General features: G+C 36.1%; 1 protein-coding gene across 1 annotated transcript in view; it reads left to right on the top strand.

The window, feature by feature from the left end:
- The window catches only part of WDR41 (WD repeat domain 41), a 42,943-nt gene that overhangs the window by 16,160 nt on the left and 9,442 nt on the right, over positions 1 to 17,341 (top strand). The window contains exons 5-8 of the mRNA XM_039245573.1: positions 1,894 to 1,956; positions 7,268 to 7,379; positions 9,334 to 9,396; positions 12,908 to 13,018. Coding sequence (XP_039101504.1) covers positions 1,894 to 1,956; positions 7,268 to 7,379; positions 9,334 to 9,396; positions 12,908 to 13,018 — 349 coding nt within the window. The remainder of the gene's footprint in view (positions 1 to 1,893; positions 1,957 to 7,267; positions 7,380 to 9,333; positions 9,397 to 12,907; positions 13,019 to 17,341) is intronic.

Here is a 17,341-nt window from a genome sequence, read left to right as displayed (position 1 = left end):
AGGGGTAAAAGCAGTTTTAAAAGAGTAAATTATCTTCCCTCCATACTTTGAGGTAGAAATTAAAGGTAAAAATAACAGCAGTAATGTTTTATAGAGTGCTTGTGTGTGCTAGGCATTGTTCTATTTAACATATATTACATATATTTTTACATGCATTACATTAACCCATTTAATTCTTACAATAAGTAATTTTATTCTCATTTACAGAGAAGAGAGGCACAGAGAGGTTAAGTAACTTGCCGCTAGATATCACAGACATTGTAGGGCAGAAAGCAAGCAATCTGCACAGTCAGAACTCTAAACTGTTATATAATACTAGCTTTATAAAAGATTTTCCTTAAATTCAGTCTTTAATATTTGTATGAGGAATTAAATTTAAGAAAGCCTTATGGAAACTGTAATCTTTACTTATTTAAAAAAAAAAAAGATTAACTTTAAATTATTTGTGCATATCTGAGAATTCTGTTTTAAGTAGTTTCAGCCATTAGTGAAGTTAGTTTTAGAGTAAGTCCAAAGAAGTAGATGTTTCCTGGGCTTCTGTACAACCAGGACAAACCTTATGACTCACTTTAAATGAGCTCATTCACTCAAGTGATTTCTAGACACATTGTCAGTAGGTGAAGAAATTCCAGGTAAGATCTACATGTGGTAAACTGTATTTTGGGGTGATGACAATATCGCATAAACAATATTACATATGTTTAGGTCAGAATAACTTTATTAATACTGTTCTATTGAGCCAAATATTAGCTTAGGCACTAAAGCTTTATGCTTTTAGTATCAGTATAATCTCCAAAAATAGAATTTAAAACGCTTTGTTTTTATAAGACCATTCCTAAAGTACTATAATAATATTTAAAATCACTTAGTAAATTATTATAGTACACAGATGAGTAGCTGAGACAGTATCAGCATGAACTTTACTTGTGAATGATGGCATAGAGTCATTTGCTTCACAAAATGAATTTTCTTGTTAAAAATCCAGTTCCAGGCTGCTTGAGCCTCCACTATTAACAAAATTAATTAAATGCTGAAGATGAATTTTTAATTTTTGTCAGGTGATAGTCTTCACTTGATCTTAGCCAAAATGCTGAGAAGCGATGTCAGATGATAGTCTTAACAGTCTATCCATATGCATGTGTGTGTGTATATATATATATGAAAGAATGTATGTAAATGTGTGCTCCGACGTGATGAAGAATGCATATGTTACCACAGGAAATGGGATGAAAAGTTTGAAAATGGTTATACTCTTTAAGTCAAACTAACCTTGGACACTTAAGGGAGGTCCTCTAATTATTTTAAGAATATGTACAAGTAATACACTGTTACTGGCTTTTGTCAGTCAGTATAACAGTAGTAAATCATGCCATGCATGTTGAAGGAGCTTTCATTAAGAATTAGTGGAACTGGGGCGCCTGAGTGGCTCAGTCGGTTAAGCGTCCGACTTCGGCTCAAGTCATGATCTCATGGTTTGTGGGTTCGAGCCCCGCGTCGGGCTCTGTGCTGACAGCCACCTCAGAGCCTGGAGCCTGTTTCAGATTCTGTATCTCCCTCTCTCTGACCCTCCCCTGCTCACGCTGTGTCTCTGTCTCTCAGAAATTTAAAAAAAAAAAAAAAAAAAAAAAAATTAATGGAACTGGTAGTTTTTAGTATACTTTATGTTCACTGTTTATTAAAACTTATTTTAGATTATAAGCTTGATATGCTAACCTGATAATTCACTACATGAATTAATTTTAGCAACAGTATAGATGGTAAATATTTTATACTTTATTTAAAGATATTTTTACCTAAGTATGTTTGTAATATTTGTGATTTAATTATTATAAAACATTTCTTAACTTAGATTTTAATGTTTTATTTAGAAATTATTTCTTAACATAAGTTTAGGTATGGGATTGTGATACTGGCAGACAAGTTCAGAAAGTATCATGCTTCCAGTCTACTGTAAAGGTAAAAACTTAAGCTGATATTTTATGGTAATAATCTTTTTGTCTCAGAAAAAAAAAATGTTTAATAAATAGATGAAGTTACGTTTGTAGGTTTTAAAAATTACTTCTTTTATACATGCCTATAGTCATTTGATTCTTATAAGACTAGATTTTGGGGAGCATATATATTAAATGTTGGAATCCTTGAATTTGGAACAAGATCAAGGGGTGAATATATAGTAAGATAAGGAAAAGGATAGTACCTAGTATGTTTTTTGTAGGTAATTCTAGGAAAAGATACTACTTGTAGAATAACTATAGCAGTAGGTAGTCCATTTTCTTTATACTTTGAACTAAAAACATCGATTTATTTGTCCTGCCTTTTATAAGGTCATGAAGATAAGACATACCAATTACTTAGTTCCAAAGAACTGTTGTATGACTTATTGGCTGCTACTATTAGGTTCATACATTTTACAAACAAATAATATTGAGGCTTAGTACATGATAGGAACTCTGCCACATGATGGAGAAACAAATTTGAAGATTTGGTTACTTGGATTCCTACAGAAGATATTCTTAGGTGTTCTTAGAAAGTGCCACAGTTTTTCAATAATGTCAGCAAGTTTAGGGAAAGAGTCTTGTAAAATGTGATGTTTCCTTATTTGTTTTATTTTTTTAAGTTTTTGTTTATTTTGAAAGAGAGCGGGGGAGGGGCAAGGAGAGTGGGAGAGAGAATCCCCTGCAGGCATATGGGGCTTGAACTCATGAACCCATGAGACCAGGACCCGAGCTGAAATCAAAAATTCGATGCTTTTGTAAGATGAGGCACCTAGATGGTAACCAACTGAGCCACCCAGGTGCCTCATCTTACTTATTTTAAAGAAAACTTGTCTCTGTATTTGAGCTAACACTTTTTTTTTTAATGTAAAAAGAATTGCTGTGTTGCAGTGTTCATAGTATTTGATTTTTTTCCTAAAAGGCAGCATCTCTGGTAGCCATCTCGTGCTACTGTGTTATTATTCATTATAAATTTAGTGGAGTTTCTGGGGGAATAAAGTGCCCAGAAATGCTTGTATCCAACTTAACAATAGATTGTCTTTGAGGAAGTTATTAAAATACTGATTTGATGGAAATTTCTGTTTTATGTGATCTGAAAAGATGCTTCTTTAAAATTCCTTAAAAATAGTTTTGCTAGTTTAGGCTATTAGGTTTCAAGTGAAAATACATGAATTGAAGGAATAGGGAATAGGAAAACAGGAGAAAAGTTTGGTATATTTTGGACAAATTCCTTTGGTGAACTGATTTGTGAACTGTTTATAGGAACTGATCATGAAGAAGTGTCTTATTTTGGTATGGTGAAAGAGGTTTTATTATGTTAGTCTGCTAGATAGTATATATACCTATGCTGTGATCACGTTTCGCATAAGACATTGTTTAAAAGTAGTACTTCACTCATTTTATTTAAATGGTTCAATTCTTTAACATAATTTATCAAAGAGTTGCAGATCCCTAATAAGTATAAGAAATACTATTATTTATTTTTTGAGCTAATAGTTTTTATAAGGGTTCATGTTAGCAAGGAAACATGAAGTTAGCATTTTTATTAAATTGATGATATTCCTGGCAAGCAGTTTAGCATTATTAATGAAAATTTAAAATGGATGATTGGCAATTTCCTAAATATATTACAGGAAAATAGTTAAATTACAATAGATACATATTGTAAAAATGGTATTTCAGAGAGTTCATAAGAAGTTTGGAAAATTCTGATAAGATATTAAGTAGTAAAAGAAGTATATTACCCTTAACAAAATACTGGCAGTTCATATCAACAGCATATAAAAACATTCTACACTATGTCAAATGAGACTTATCACAGTTAAACATGGGAAAAATCAGTAACTATAACATACCATAGTAAGAATAAAGGACAAAAAACATGATCATTTGAATCGATGCCGAGAAAGCATTTAACAGACAGCACCCTGTCATGGTAAAAATAGTCAACAAACTAAGCATAGAGAACTTCCTCAGCCTAATAAAGGGCATTTATGAAAACCCCAGAGCTAACATCATATTAATGGCAAAAGACTGAATACTTTTCCTCCTGAGATCAGGAATAAGACAAGGATGGCACTATTCAGTGTTACAGGCAATAAAAAAGAAATAAAGGACATCCATATTGGAAAGGAAGAAATAAAACTATATCCACAGTGATATGATTTATATATTAAATCCTAAATTCATAACCAAACTATTAGAACTAATAAATGGATTTAGCAAGGTTTCAGTATACAATATCAATATACAGAAATTAAGTATATTCCTGTACACCAACAATGAACATCCAAAAATGAAATAAAAAAGTTAAGAAAATGAAATGAATTTACAGTAGTATCCGAAAGAATACAGTAGTTAGAAACAAATGTAAAGAAGAAACATGAGAGTTGTACATTAAAAACTACAGAACATTTTTTGAAATAAAATCTAAAGAAATGTAAGTCATTCCATATTCATAGATCAGGTTTAATATTAAGATTGCAGCACTACTACCCAAAATGATCTGCAGATTGGACACAGTCCCCACCAAAAGCCCAGCATGAGTCCCTTCTTCCCAACCCCCCGCAACCCCCAGAAATTGGCAAACTGATCCTCACATTCAAAGCATTTCTTTCTTTCTTTTTTTAATGTTTGTTTGAGAGAAGGAGAGAAGAGATTTAGATTCTGAGCAGGGGAAGGGCAGAGAGGATCCCAAGCAGGCTGTGTGCTGTCAGCACAGAGCCTGATGCAGGACTTGAACCCACGAACTAACTGTGAGATCATGATGTGAGCTGAAATAAAGAGTTGAACACTTAACCGGCCACCCAGGTGCCCTAGGATCCTCATATTCATATAGAAGTACAAGGATCCCAGAGTAACTAAAACAGTTTTGAGAATAAAGAACCAATTTACAAGATTTAAACTTTCCAGCGGCACCTGGGTGGCTCAGTCGGTTGAGAGTCCAACTTCAGCTCAGGTCATGATCTCACGGTTTGTGGGTTCGAGCCCCGCGTCGGGCTCTGTGCTGACAGCCAGCTCAGAGCCTGGAGCGTGTTTCAGATTCTGTGTCTCCCTCTCTCTCTCTGACCCTCCCTGCTCATGCTGTCCCTCTCTCTCTCTCTCAGAAATAAATTAAAAAACATTAAAAAAAATTTTTTTTAAAAAGGATTTAAACTTCCCAATTTCATAATTTACTATGAAGTTATAATCAAGATAGTGTGGTTCTGCATAATGATAGACATACAGATTAGTGGAATATATTTGATAGTCCAGATATAAAACCTCATTTAAGTGTTTAATTTTCAACAAGATCCCAAGACTTTTCAGAAAGAGCAAGAATAGTCTCTTGAGCAAATGATTCTGGGTCAACTGGATATCCACATACAAAATAATGAATTTGGATCCCTCCTTCATGCCACGTATAAAAATTAATTCAAAATGGATCAAAGATCAAAATTTGAGAGCTAAAGTTATAAAACTCTTGGAAGAAATATGGGAGTAAATATTTTTGATCTTGGATTGGGGGTCTTGGATATGATATCAGAAACACAGTAACAAAACAAAAGAAGTGATAAATTAGATTTCATCAAAATGAAAAGCTTTTTATTTTCTAGGACACTGTCAAGGTGAGAAGACAACTCATAGAATGGGAGAAAATATTTGTAAATCATGTATCTGATAAGGAACTTGTATTCCAAATACATAAAGAATTCTTAAAACAACAATAAAGGGGCACCTAGGTGGCTCGGTCGTTGGAGTATGACTCGTTATCTTGGCTTAGGTCATGATCTCATGGTTTATGGGATCAAGACCCACATCAGGCTCTCTGCTGACAGCATAGAGGCTGCTTGGGATTGTCTCTCTCCCTCTCTCTCTGCCCCTCCCCCACTCATGCACATGTGTGCTCTGTCAAATAAACCCCTCAATAATAAACAGAAGTAATCCAATTAAAAGTAGACAGTTTGAAAACCATTTACCCAAAGAAATATACAGATGGCCAATAAACATGTGAAAAACTCAACATCATTAGTTATTGGAGAAATGCAAGTCAAAACCATAATACTATTTCTCTTACACTAGATGGCAGTAATATGTGTTGATAAGGATGTGGAGACATTGGAACCTTCACACATTGCTGGTGGAATTGTAAAATGGTATAGCCTTAAGTAGTTTGCTCATCAGAATGTTAACCAGAGTTATCGTTTGGCCCAAAAGTCTCACTCCTAGGTATTCCTGTTTCATTGTCAAGAGAAATGAAAATGTATGTCCACACAAAGACTTGTACGTGATGAATGTTCATGGCAGCACTATACATAATAATCCAAAAGTGGAAATAACCTAAATGTCTACCAACTGAGAATGGACAGATGTGCTGTATCCACACAGTGGAATATTAAGGAATAAAAAGGAACAAAATACTGATACATTAAACTTCAGAAATTAGGGTAGGGATTCTTATAATAGAAACTGCATTGATTATTTTTAACCCTTTTTATTCCAGTAGTTTAAAAAGCTTAGACAAGACTACCAGAATCTTTTCCTTTTCTTTTTTATTCTTCTCTCTCACTGTTGTCCTTTTACTCACTCAGAGTCATGGGTGGGAAAAGCATAATTAAAGGTGTGGACTTGAAGTACTGTTAAAGATAAAGGACTTCTGTAGACACGAAGTACTCATTTTCCTAAATCAAGAATTAGGAATTCCTAACTTGAGAGTTACATAAAAATGAAGGTCATAGATTCAGTTTTATTTTAAAGGAAGTTTAAGTCTTGTGTATTATCTATTACTGAGTAACAAATTATCTCTAAATTTAGTTGCTTAAAACAGTAAATATTATCTCAGTGTTTCTAGTCAGGAGTAAGAGCAGCTTAGCTGAGTAGTTCTGGTTCAGTGTGTATAATGAGGTTGCTGTCATCTGAAGGCTTGATTGGGGTTGGAAGTTCCTAGGAGACTCATATGATTGGTAAGTTAGTGCTGGCTTTTGTCCAGGGGACTCATTTTTTTGCATATGCATCTTTCTCCATATGGCTGCTTGTGTGTTTGCCCTAGAGTGATCCGCGAAAGCAAGGAGGAAGCCGCCTTGTTATATATGATTTAGTCTTGTAAGTCACATACCTTCCCTTCTGCTACATTCTCTCCAATAGAGGCCACTTAGTAGAGCCCACATTCAAGGTAGGGAAACTTAAACTCCACCTTTTAAAGAATGATATTAAAGAACTTGTGGACATATTTAAAAACCACCAATGAATGCTTGAAATTCTAAACTGATAGATATTTCAAATGAATTTTGCAGTGCTTAATTGTTCTTCAGAGACTAGATGTTTGGCTCTCTGGTGGGAATGACCTATGTGTGTGGAACCGAAAATTAGATCTCCTATGTAAGACCAACCACCTTTCTGATACAGGTAAGAAAACCAATCAAGGTAATTATGAGCCATGATTGATAGATATTCTTTTTTTTTTTTTTAAATAGTTTTATTTATTTCTAGGAGAGAGAGAGAGACAGCATGAGCAGGGGAGGGTCAGAGAGAGAGGGAGACCCAGACTCTGATACAGGCTCTAGGCTCTGAGCTGGCAGTCAGCACAGAGCCTGACACGGGGCTCGAACCCACAGACTGCGAGATCATGACCAAAGCGAAAGTCAGACTCTTAACCGACTAAGCCACCCAGGTGCCCCTGATAGATATTCTTTGAAAGACATAATGAATCTTCAAAGAGACTTCCCATGAATACCTTTGCATTCGTTAATTACTATAGGGGATTTTTTCTTTTCAGTTCTGAATATATCATGTAACCTTTTTTCTCCAGTTTAAGTTGATGGTTGTGTAAAATATATTTCCATCCTAAATTGGAGGGAGAAGCCTCCCTCACCCACCTTTTGTCTTCCCCTCCCCTTCTAACAATTTCTCAAAAGTGGTGAAAAACTTGTTCCATTTATGCTCTTGGGCTTCCTAAACTGAGTTTGATGAGCACATTGATACAGGGAATTAAACCTTTCCAACTTTATAATAGCATTTTCTTTTTATTTGTGGGACAATTGGATTTTGAATAGATTCCAAAGCATGGCCTCATTTTACAGTTGGTTTTACTAAAAAGTTCATGCATTTTGCAAACTTACTAATTCAGAATTTGGTTAATATTTTTGGTTTTAACAAAAAATCAGTTTGACTTCTGATAATAAGGATCTTAATAAAATAAACTATTCAAAGTAAAAAGTATAAATGAGTAAGTTTAAATAATAACCTTGAAGTTACGTGATATACTATTAACTGTGTTTGTTTCTAAAAGTAGTCAAATAAACCCATGGACATCCTAGAGAGAATATTATTAAGCATATTGATATCATAAAGATAGCAGGAGCCCTGTGAATTGAATTTACAGTTCACAGTTGGAGCTAACTTATCTCCCCTAAGATGTCTTAACAAAACTAAGTACCTTTCTAGGATTTACAGTTTTACCTTTCAATTAAGTGTTTGATCACTAGTAATCTTGGAAGTATGTAGATTGTATTTTTGTGTTTCCTGTTATATCTCATGAGTTGTATATTTTCTTCTGTTTCTTACACTAATCTGTGGTTACCTGTGAATTTTATTACATTAATTATTAGTAACTGTGTTATGAAATAATGAAATCAGAACTAACAAGAGTGTTTTGTATGATAATGGAAATAACCACCTATAATTGCCGTCTCCCTTTCTTTTGCAAGTTATCTTTGAGAACTATTAAATAATCACAGTATTGTCCTATTTATCCGTGTCTCAAAAGATAGTGGAAACGTTTGAGAAAATCTGTTAGAAAGCTTTGAGAAGGCCATAGGTTACTGTTGGTGAGCCTTTCATGATACGGGTTTTCCAAATTACTGGATGCCATTGAGTTAGCAGCGCTATTAGACCTTTTTCTCATGAAGCTCCTTGCTTGTTTATAAATGTGGTATCTGAAGGCCATTTTCTTAGCTGATGGCTGTTATGACTTAACTCATTTACTGCCAGGTAGCTTGCTTAGGCTTTTAAATTTACATCGAGGAAAATGGCAACTTTATATCTTCTTTGAGCTAGTCATCTTGTAATTGGTGATTATCTTAAGGGATTCCTGGTTTAAAAAAAAAGTTGACCATAAAAGTGAAAAGTGTCCACAGAGCATATTCTACCCTTAGGAAATCCGCATCTTCTTTAGGTCTCTCATATTATCAGAGATTAATTTTCCATTTGCAGGTGAGTAGGGAAGAGTGATGTAGTATATTGGGTGTGCTTTATTGTTACAACCCTTTTATGGGAAATGACTGGCGTAAATCTGAGAATGTGTTTATTTTTGGTGTAATCCTTGAAAATAATTTGACCACTGTTGTATATATTTTTGAAGGGATCAGTGCTTTGATCGAAATACCTAAGAACTGTGTTGTGGCAGCAGTTGGCAAAGAACTGAGTGAGTATGACTCTTTTTCTTTTATTTTCTTTTTAAGAAAATTTAAAAGTAGACTTGTATAGACATTTTAGAAAGACAAGTTTTTATTTAAGGGACATCTGCCTCTGCCCAAGTCTTGACCTGTGGTTGTTGGAAGTGATATGAAGACTGAGACATTTTCAAGATGTTAGGTCAGTTTTTGTACTGTGCTTGGTCTAACATAGCCAAATGGAGCACAGTAACCCTGTATGTCTGAGAACAGAGAAGGCTGTTTACATTCCACAGTCCTCTCTGCTGCTGATCCATACTCCTATACTTAGCCAAAATTTTGACCACATAAAGCAACTATCAGCATTCTGGAAACTCAAAACTTGAGTTGGGAGGGTTGAAGGATGATTATTGTGGGAAGTCACTAAGGCAGGAACTGTGGCGTTTTTGCCTCAGGAAGCCAGAGTGGGGCCCGTTTTCTTGGGAAGAGGTTTGGTGGTGCTAAGGTTGCTGGCCTGGAGGCTGTACTTTGTGGACTTCTGCCCCAAATACTTTGATCCTCTTCTTTCCATCTCACTGCTTTTGCGGTCTTCAGGCTCTCATTTCCCCTTTTGCCTGTTCTGTTGTGCTAACCTCCTTCCTAGCTTTTATCTTCCTTCCTCTACTGTAGTGCTTCTCCAGTAGCTTCTCCTCCTCTGGCTTTGGGTTTCTCAGATACATTTTCCAGGAGTTGCTAGGGGTGACCTCTCTAAAAGGCATGTTATTCCCCTGCCTCTGTTGCCTACAGCAGTCATTTCTAAACTCTCAAATTTCTGACACGTACAGTAGTTCATCTTTTTGGAGATCACCTTAAGGTTCCCAAATTTGTATTTTGCTTACTAAAATCATTAAATATAAAAACAACAACAAAAGCAAGCTATCACTTACCATCATCCAAAATTACCAGTAACTTTGTAAAAATTACTTCTTAAAAAAGTATGAATGGGGCACCTGGGTGGCTCAGTTGGTTAAGTGTCCAACTTCGGCTCAGGTCATGATCTCACGGTTTGTGGGTTTGAGCCCTGCATCGGGCTCTGTGCTGACAGCTCAGAGCTTGGAGCCTGCTTCTGATTCTGTGTCTCCCTCTCTCTCTGACCCTCCTCTGCTCGTGCTGTCTCTTATCTCTCAGAAATAAATAAAACGTTAAAAAAAAAAAGTATGAAGAATGTGATCTCAACAAAAAATAGGACTTTAAACTGAATATATTTTTGTACAAAATGTATATGGCCCTTATTTTTTCTCAGTTTTGCCTTAAATGAATGAAATCTTTGCTCCAGGGGACCAGTATAAGACCACAAGTAAGATAAAATCTAGACTTTTTAGCAGATCACATCTAGTTATTTATTCTTTTCCTTCTCCCTCCTCTGAGTCCTGTATCATGTGTTTGTCAGCAGTGCATTGCCCTGGGTTCTCCCATCTGAGGTGATTCTTACCCCTTCGCCTTTATTTCTCCTGTCTTTCGGTGTCAGGTCTTTTCCCCCTACTCATTGTCCTCTTTGATGTTGCTAATTCCTACTTACTCTTTAAGAGCTTAGCTCTAGGATGACATTTTTTGAGGCTAAAGGCTTGCTTACCAATCATCTCTACTCCCAAAAGTTTTTCTCCTGTGTTCTCATAATCTTATGTGTCATTTCACTTACTACTTTAAAAAAAAAGACTTCTCTTTTCTTTTTGTGCTCTCCTTGCAACTCCCTGCAGAATGTGAGCTCCTTGACAACTAGAGCTTCTTATTTGTCTTTCTGTTAAAAGATGGGAGATTTTTATTGAATGTATGAGTAATTGAGTCAATTCATTTATGTGGTAATAAAAGGATTACTACTGCCTCAAAGGAAGTTGAGATATGTTAAAAAAAAAAAAAAAGAAAATTGGTTATATTCAGAAAATAATGTGTAAAAATACATAATCTTAACAACAAGGTCCTGCATTTTATTAGTTTTATTATAAAATATTGTGCCATTTTTCCTTATATAAAAATACATTTCATTCTTGTAAATAGAGTGTCTTTTCTATTTCCAAGACCAAGCTTGTGCCCATTTCCTTGGTTTTAAATGTTCCATACCAATTTCTCTTTTTCTGTGTGAGGCTGGGCTCCTTTCAACAGGAAATACAACTTGTGAGTACACATGTTACAGTGACTGTGAAGCTAAAAAACAAGGCTTTCAGCTCTGACACTTCATCTTGGTTCAAAAGACCAGGCTTTTGTTCTTAAGCATTTTTTACAATTGACTATTTGTTCTCTTTTGGAGAGGATCTAATTTATATTTGTCTTACTTCCTTGAAGTTACTACATAGGTGACCCTATGAATACTTGTCTGTAGGGACCATACTTATGGGTTCACTGAACAGTTTCACATTATCTTCAGTACTTGGTAGTCCTTTGTGGAAACCTACAAAGGAGGTTTCTGTTTCTTCTCTATATTTGAGGTTACTTTTTGTTAGTTTGATTAAATAGTACATTGCCCATTTTTCCACAATCCCAATCTCCTTTAGTAGTATTCCAACTATAAGAATTTTTACATGAGTTTGACAGGTATTAAGAAGAGTTCTCTTTTATTTGCTGAAAGACCTTTGTTTGACAGCCACAGTTTGAATGTGAATAGCTGTTGGGATGAAATAACTCTTTACTAGAGATTTGTCAGTTGGTAAAATATTGTCCAAAGACATAGAAAGGAATGTGGTATGACCTATTTTCCAGAGAGGAATGTGAGAAAAAAGAGAAACTCTAGAAATTAACCACCACCTGGAAGGGATCTGACTTATGAGATCTTCCCACTTGTCAGATATTAGTCATCCTAATCTGTGAGCATCCATAGCACTTGGTACATTGGCTTATTTCCAGCCCTTAATCCATTACTATAAGCTTGTTTATAAGTCTCACTTGCACTCTACAATGTTTTTCAGGGCAGTGACTGAGGACTGTTCACATTTGATATCTAAGTTGCTGGAACACAATAGGTATTTAGTAAGTGTTGAAAGAATCACTCCTTTGATTTGATTTTTGGGTTTTCTGTATTGATTAGTTAGAATTTATACAAGTTTAAATAAAACTATTTGTTAATGTCAGATAGCAAGTAAAGCAACACATTGAACATCTCTTATAGTCAAAAGTATATTAAAGCAACCCATTGAATATTGACACACAAAAATTTCAGATGATTCTGAAATGTGGACCAGACACTGACCAAGGAGAGAGGGAGTCGGGTTAGCCAGACATGTCTTGAAGCCCCAGAGAGGATGGGGACTTCTGGTTGGTACTGGGTTTAGAAGAGTTTTAATAAAAGAACAGTTGTAAAGACACACTCATTTGGGATTTTAGCAGATCATCTCAAACATCTCAAGCATTTGAAAGAAATACTCTGGTATGAATAAGGCTTTCTTTGGAGATGGGTTTTTCCGTATTTTACATCGTTCTCACTTAATGAAATACTAGATTTTTTTTTTAGCAGAAATAGAATTGTGTCTTCTTTGACCATTTTAATAAAATTATATATGTATTTTTATTTAGTAATTTTCAGGCTGGTGGCACCTGCAGGAGAATCACTAGAATGGGATATTCTTGAAATTAAACGCCTCCTTGATCACCAGGATAATATTCTCTCATTGGTTAATGTCAATGGTAAGCTTATTGTGTATATGTTTATATTATGTAAAATTTTGCACTTGCTGACAGAACTTTGGTCTTGTTTTGTTCTAGGATTCTTTAATTACCATCATTAAAATAATGCTTTAGACAAGTAAGGGTCAGCAGTCTAATATACTCAGAGGTTTATGCCAGTGGAATTGATCAAGTTTTATAGGTTGGTAGGCCTAAGATGTGGGCCCAAGAAGAATAGAGTGAGGCAGTGAATAAAGATGATGGAGGGGAGCATAATTATCTCAGGTGCTGCATGATAGCTGTGGGATGACTGTCCTAGGCTATTAGTACTAATGCCGAGTAGCATTTCAGCATTTTTGGCAGATGGTTCTGGCCATTTATTTTGTAGACCCACAAAGTGTAACACTATGTAGCAAGTTAGACATTTAGAGCAGTAGGAACAGAATTCAAGTGGATTGCAGTCATGATTGAAGACTGCCAGAGAATAACATCAAGATAAAGTAAAGGACTGCAGAAATTGGGTCATATCTGCCCATTCTCGTTCTTGTATGTTTTGACTTGCCAGGCATCTTATTTGGCTTCATGGCGATTTTAAGAAAAAAAAATTTTTTAATAGTTTATTTATTTTTGAGACAGAGAGAGACAGAACATGAGTGGGGGAGGGGCAGAGAGAGAAGGAGACACAGAATCCAAAGAAGACTCCAGGCTCTGAGCTGTCAGCACAGAATCCGATGCGGGTCTCGAACCCACGAACCGTGAGATCATGACCTGAGCTGAAGTCGGACGCTTAACTGACTGAGCCACCCAGGCGCTCCGGCTTCACAGCGATTTTAATCACTGTCCCCTGGAAGCTGAATCTGTCATCAGATGGCAGAATTGGATCACACTACCATTCCTGGGATTTGTTTGGCTTACTTTGAAGTAAAATGACACCTTGTATCATCAGAACTCTGACTGGGTGATTGGTATTCCAGGGTCAACAAGAAGAGTCCTTCCTTGGTGGCTTCAGTTTGATAATCTGAAAGAAACTAAGAGGTTTTTTTTTGTTTGTTGGTTTGGTTTTTTCTTTTAATGTTTTGTTTATTTCTTAGAGAGAGAGACAGTGTGAGCAGGGGAGGGTTAGAGAGAGGGAGATACAGAATCCAAAGCAGGCTCCAGGCTCTGAGCTGTCAGCACAGAGCCCGACGCAGGGCTTGAACCCACGAAGCATGAGATCGTGACCTGAGCCGAAGTCGGACGCTCAACCGACTGAGCCACCCAGGCACCCCGGAAACTAAGAGTTTTGTGAGGATGCCATGAATAGAATGTAGTAGGAGGACTGGACTGCACTCCCTGACCTGAGACCTGGTTTGGCTCTTTTTGAGCAATTTTGTATAACCATGAGGCAAAAGGAAAGAGGGGCACAGATAGCACCGGTTGTACTCTCCATGTGTATGCCATTTAATCACATTTTTAGGTACATGTGTGAGAATGTCCTTCCCAACTCCAAAATCCTCTTGTCTAATAGCCGTTTTCTTACGCAACCCAGCAGCAAGTCTTTCTAAGGACCAGATGGTCTTGGTGATAGAAGTTAACATGTTGGGAATACCCTTTTATTTTTCTCTAGGGGTTCTCTTTTCCTCTAGCCATGGATGGCAGCCCAAAAGACAAGTTCTTATTTGGGAGACCCTCTGACACAGAGTCTTAAATTCCAGGGCCCTGGAGCTGCTAAAAAAAATGTGAGCAGTGTCCTGGCCCATTACACTGGTCATGCCTAGTTCTCTTTTAGTGGTAAAGCACTGGTACCATTGATCTAGCATGGTTCCTTAATGAAGGTGATGGGATGTTAATGAAGAGGTCTTAGCTTCATGACACTTCTGCTGTGCGATATGTAAAGAATCTTATAACATTTTAACCAAGAACTATTTCTTTGCCAACTTCTTAAAGGAAGGAAAATGGAAACATAAAGCAAAAATATTGTTAATGAAAATCACAGGAAACCCCTAGTAGTTTTTGCTTTATTAACTCCCTGATTGTAAAATTACACTACAGATAATAAATAAGCCATAAGCATCTTGAGGAATCCTGTATGGTCTAGTAGTCTGTTAAAATGTGAAAATGATACTGTGACAGTCTTATTTTGTACATAGGTAGGTTTGCTGTGCTGCAGATTTCAGCGATCCTGAAATTATTATGTTGTACAGTTCTCAGCTCCACCCTCAGCCCTGTTTCTTTTTCCCACAGTGGAAGATGTGGCTAGTTACTGGGTTTGTATTTCACACTCAAAGTGCACTTTCATGGAGGAGGCCCCAGGCAACCTTAGAATGATAGGACAGAATTCCCACAGATGTGGATAATGAATAACAGAGAATCTGATGATGAATGAAAAAGAGATCTGAATGCCCGAGCAGAGGGGTTTCTAACACAGACATACAAAATAATGTTAATATTTTCTGGCAAAAGGGTCTGGTCCTTGATTTTATTCCTTGTTTTGTGTTGACAGTATGGTATGGTAATCACAAATTATTAGTACTTGTGAGGGAAGGTAGACAGATATAAGAATGGGAGTTCATAGTAGGTGACTTTTTTTTTTTTTTTGAGAGAGAGAGACAGAGTGTGAGGGACAAAGAAGAGAGAGACACAGAATCCCAAGCAGGCTCCAGACTTCGAGCTGTCAGCACAGAGCCTGATGCAGGGCTCCAAACCACGTACTGCGAGATCATGACCTGAGCTGAAGTCAGATGCTTAACCAACTGAGCCACCTAGGCGCCCCCATACTAAGTGATTTTTGATAGTAACTAGGATGAAAATCCATCCATATGTATCATTGAGGTTGTTTTGTGTGAAATATTCTGAGCGACCTGTTTGAGAACATATATAGTGATAAATTTGTAGTAATAAAACTACTGACTTAGCTGAATGCTCCTATTTTGTTTTAAGTGAAAAATTCCACCTGGGCACAAATACTTTTGTTTCTTTTGCATAGATGAATCACAGACACTTGGGCAGATTAAGTCAGAGCAGACAGCCATGTGGTCTCCAGTTCAGTTAACTCTGTTATGATGACATGCAGAGTTAGTGTCAAGAATCTTTGCTCCGTAATGACTTTGGTTCCTTTGTAGTTTGAATGAAATTGCAAAGGGGAGGGAAACGGATGGAAAAGAAGGTCATGGAAAGAGTAGTACAGCTTTAACTGTCCCACTATTAAAATTAGAAACTTGTTTTTCTGCATAGATGAAAAATGGAGTTATCTTCACATAACAAATTCTGTAGTCTGTTAATAAACTATAGAATTTGGTCTTGGAACCAAGACAAAATAATATTTACATGTATGATTGCTGGCAATTTTTCATTTCTAAGAGACTGTTCATCTAATTATTAGATATTTCTGTCCTGCTTTATTTGGTAATGGAATCATTAAATCATTATTCATACTTGTATTCCTAAATTACAAACAACTGGAGGTTTTAATACCATTAATTTGGAATAATACTAGAAGCTCGGAATAATTCCAGAGACTCAAAGATAATGTGTTTGATGTCTTTTTTAAGTAGCTACACATTTATTATTGGATTTTTAACCATCATCTTCATCTAATGCATGAGAAATCCAAGACAGAGAAAGGTTAAATGACTTTCTGAGAACTAGATGGCTGGTAACAGAGCCATATTTAGAACTTGAGTTTTTAGACTCGTATTGTTCTCTTCCCTCTTACCTAAACATGTAAGGGTTAAAATAAATTACATTTCTTTAAGATAATTTTTAGTGTCAGCAGTTGTACACTTTCTATTAAATATATAATTTATAGTGTCTTAGTTGGTCCACTAATTTCATTTTAAGGTTATAAAAACTTGTCATTGTAAAAGTAATACATAGTCATAGTAATGAGAAAAGAATGAGAAACATTAAGTGTGTAAAAATGAAAATTGTCCCACGCTACAGTATTAAGCACTGGTCCATAGTCTTCTAGGTGTTTTTCTGAGCATATGTATGTTTATATCCATATGTCTCACTGTTTGGAACTGTATGTCATGAATGTATTTACATAGCAATATAAACATACTTTTACAACTTAAATTTTTTTTTAGGTTTATTTTGAGAGAAAGAAAGTGCAAGTTAGAGAGGGGCAGAGAGAGAGGGAGAGAGAATCCCAAGCAGGTTACACATTGTCAGCACAGAGCCCGACTCAGGGCTATAACCCATGATCCATGAGATCATGACCTGAGTTGAAGTCAGACTCTTAACTGACTGAGCCACCCAGGTGTCCCTAGAACTCAATTTTTAATAACAGCATTACTGGGGTGCCTGGGTGGCTCAGTCAGTTAAATGTCCGACTTTGGCTCAGGTCATGATCTCACGGTTTGT

This window comes from Hyaena hyaena, unplaced genomic scaffold (assembly GCF_003009895.1).
Source record: "Hyaena hyaena isolate Hyena2069 unplaced genomic scaffold, ASM300989v1 scaffold_260, whole genome shotgun sequence".
Classification (NCBI taxonomy): Eukaryota; Metazoa; Chordata; class Mammalia; order Carnivora; family Hyaenidae; genus Hyaena; species Hyaena hyaena.
The sequence above is the reverse complement of the archived record's forward strand: the minus strand, read 5'-3'. Positions and strand labels throughout refer to the sequence as shown.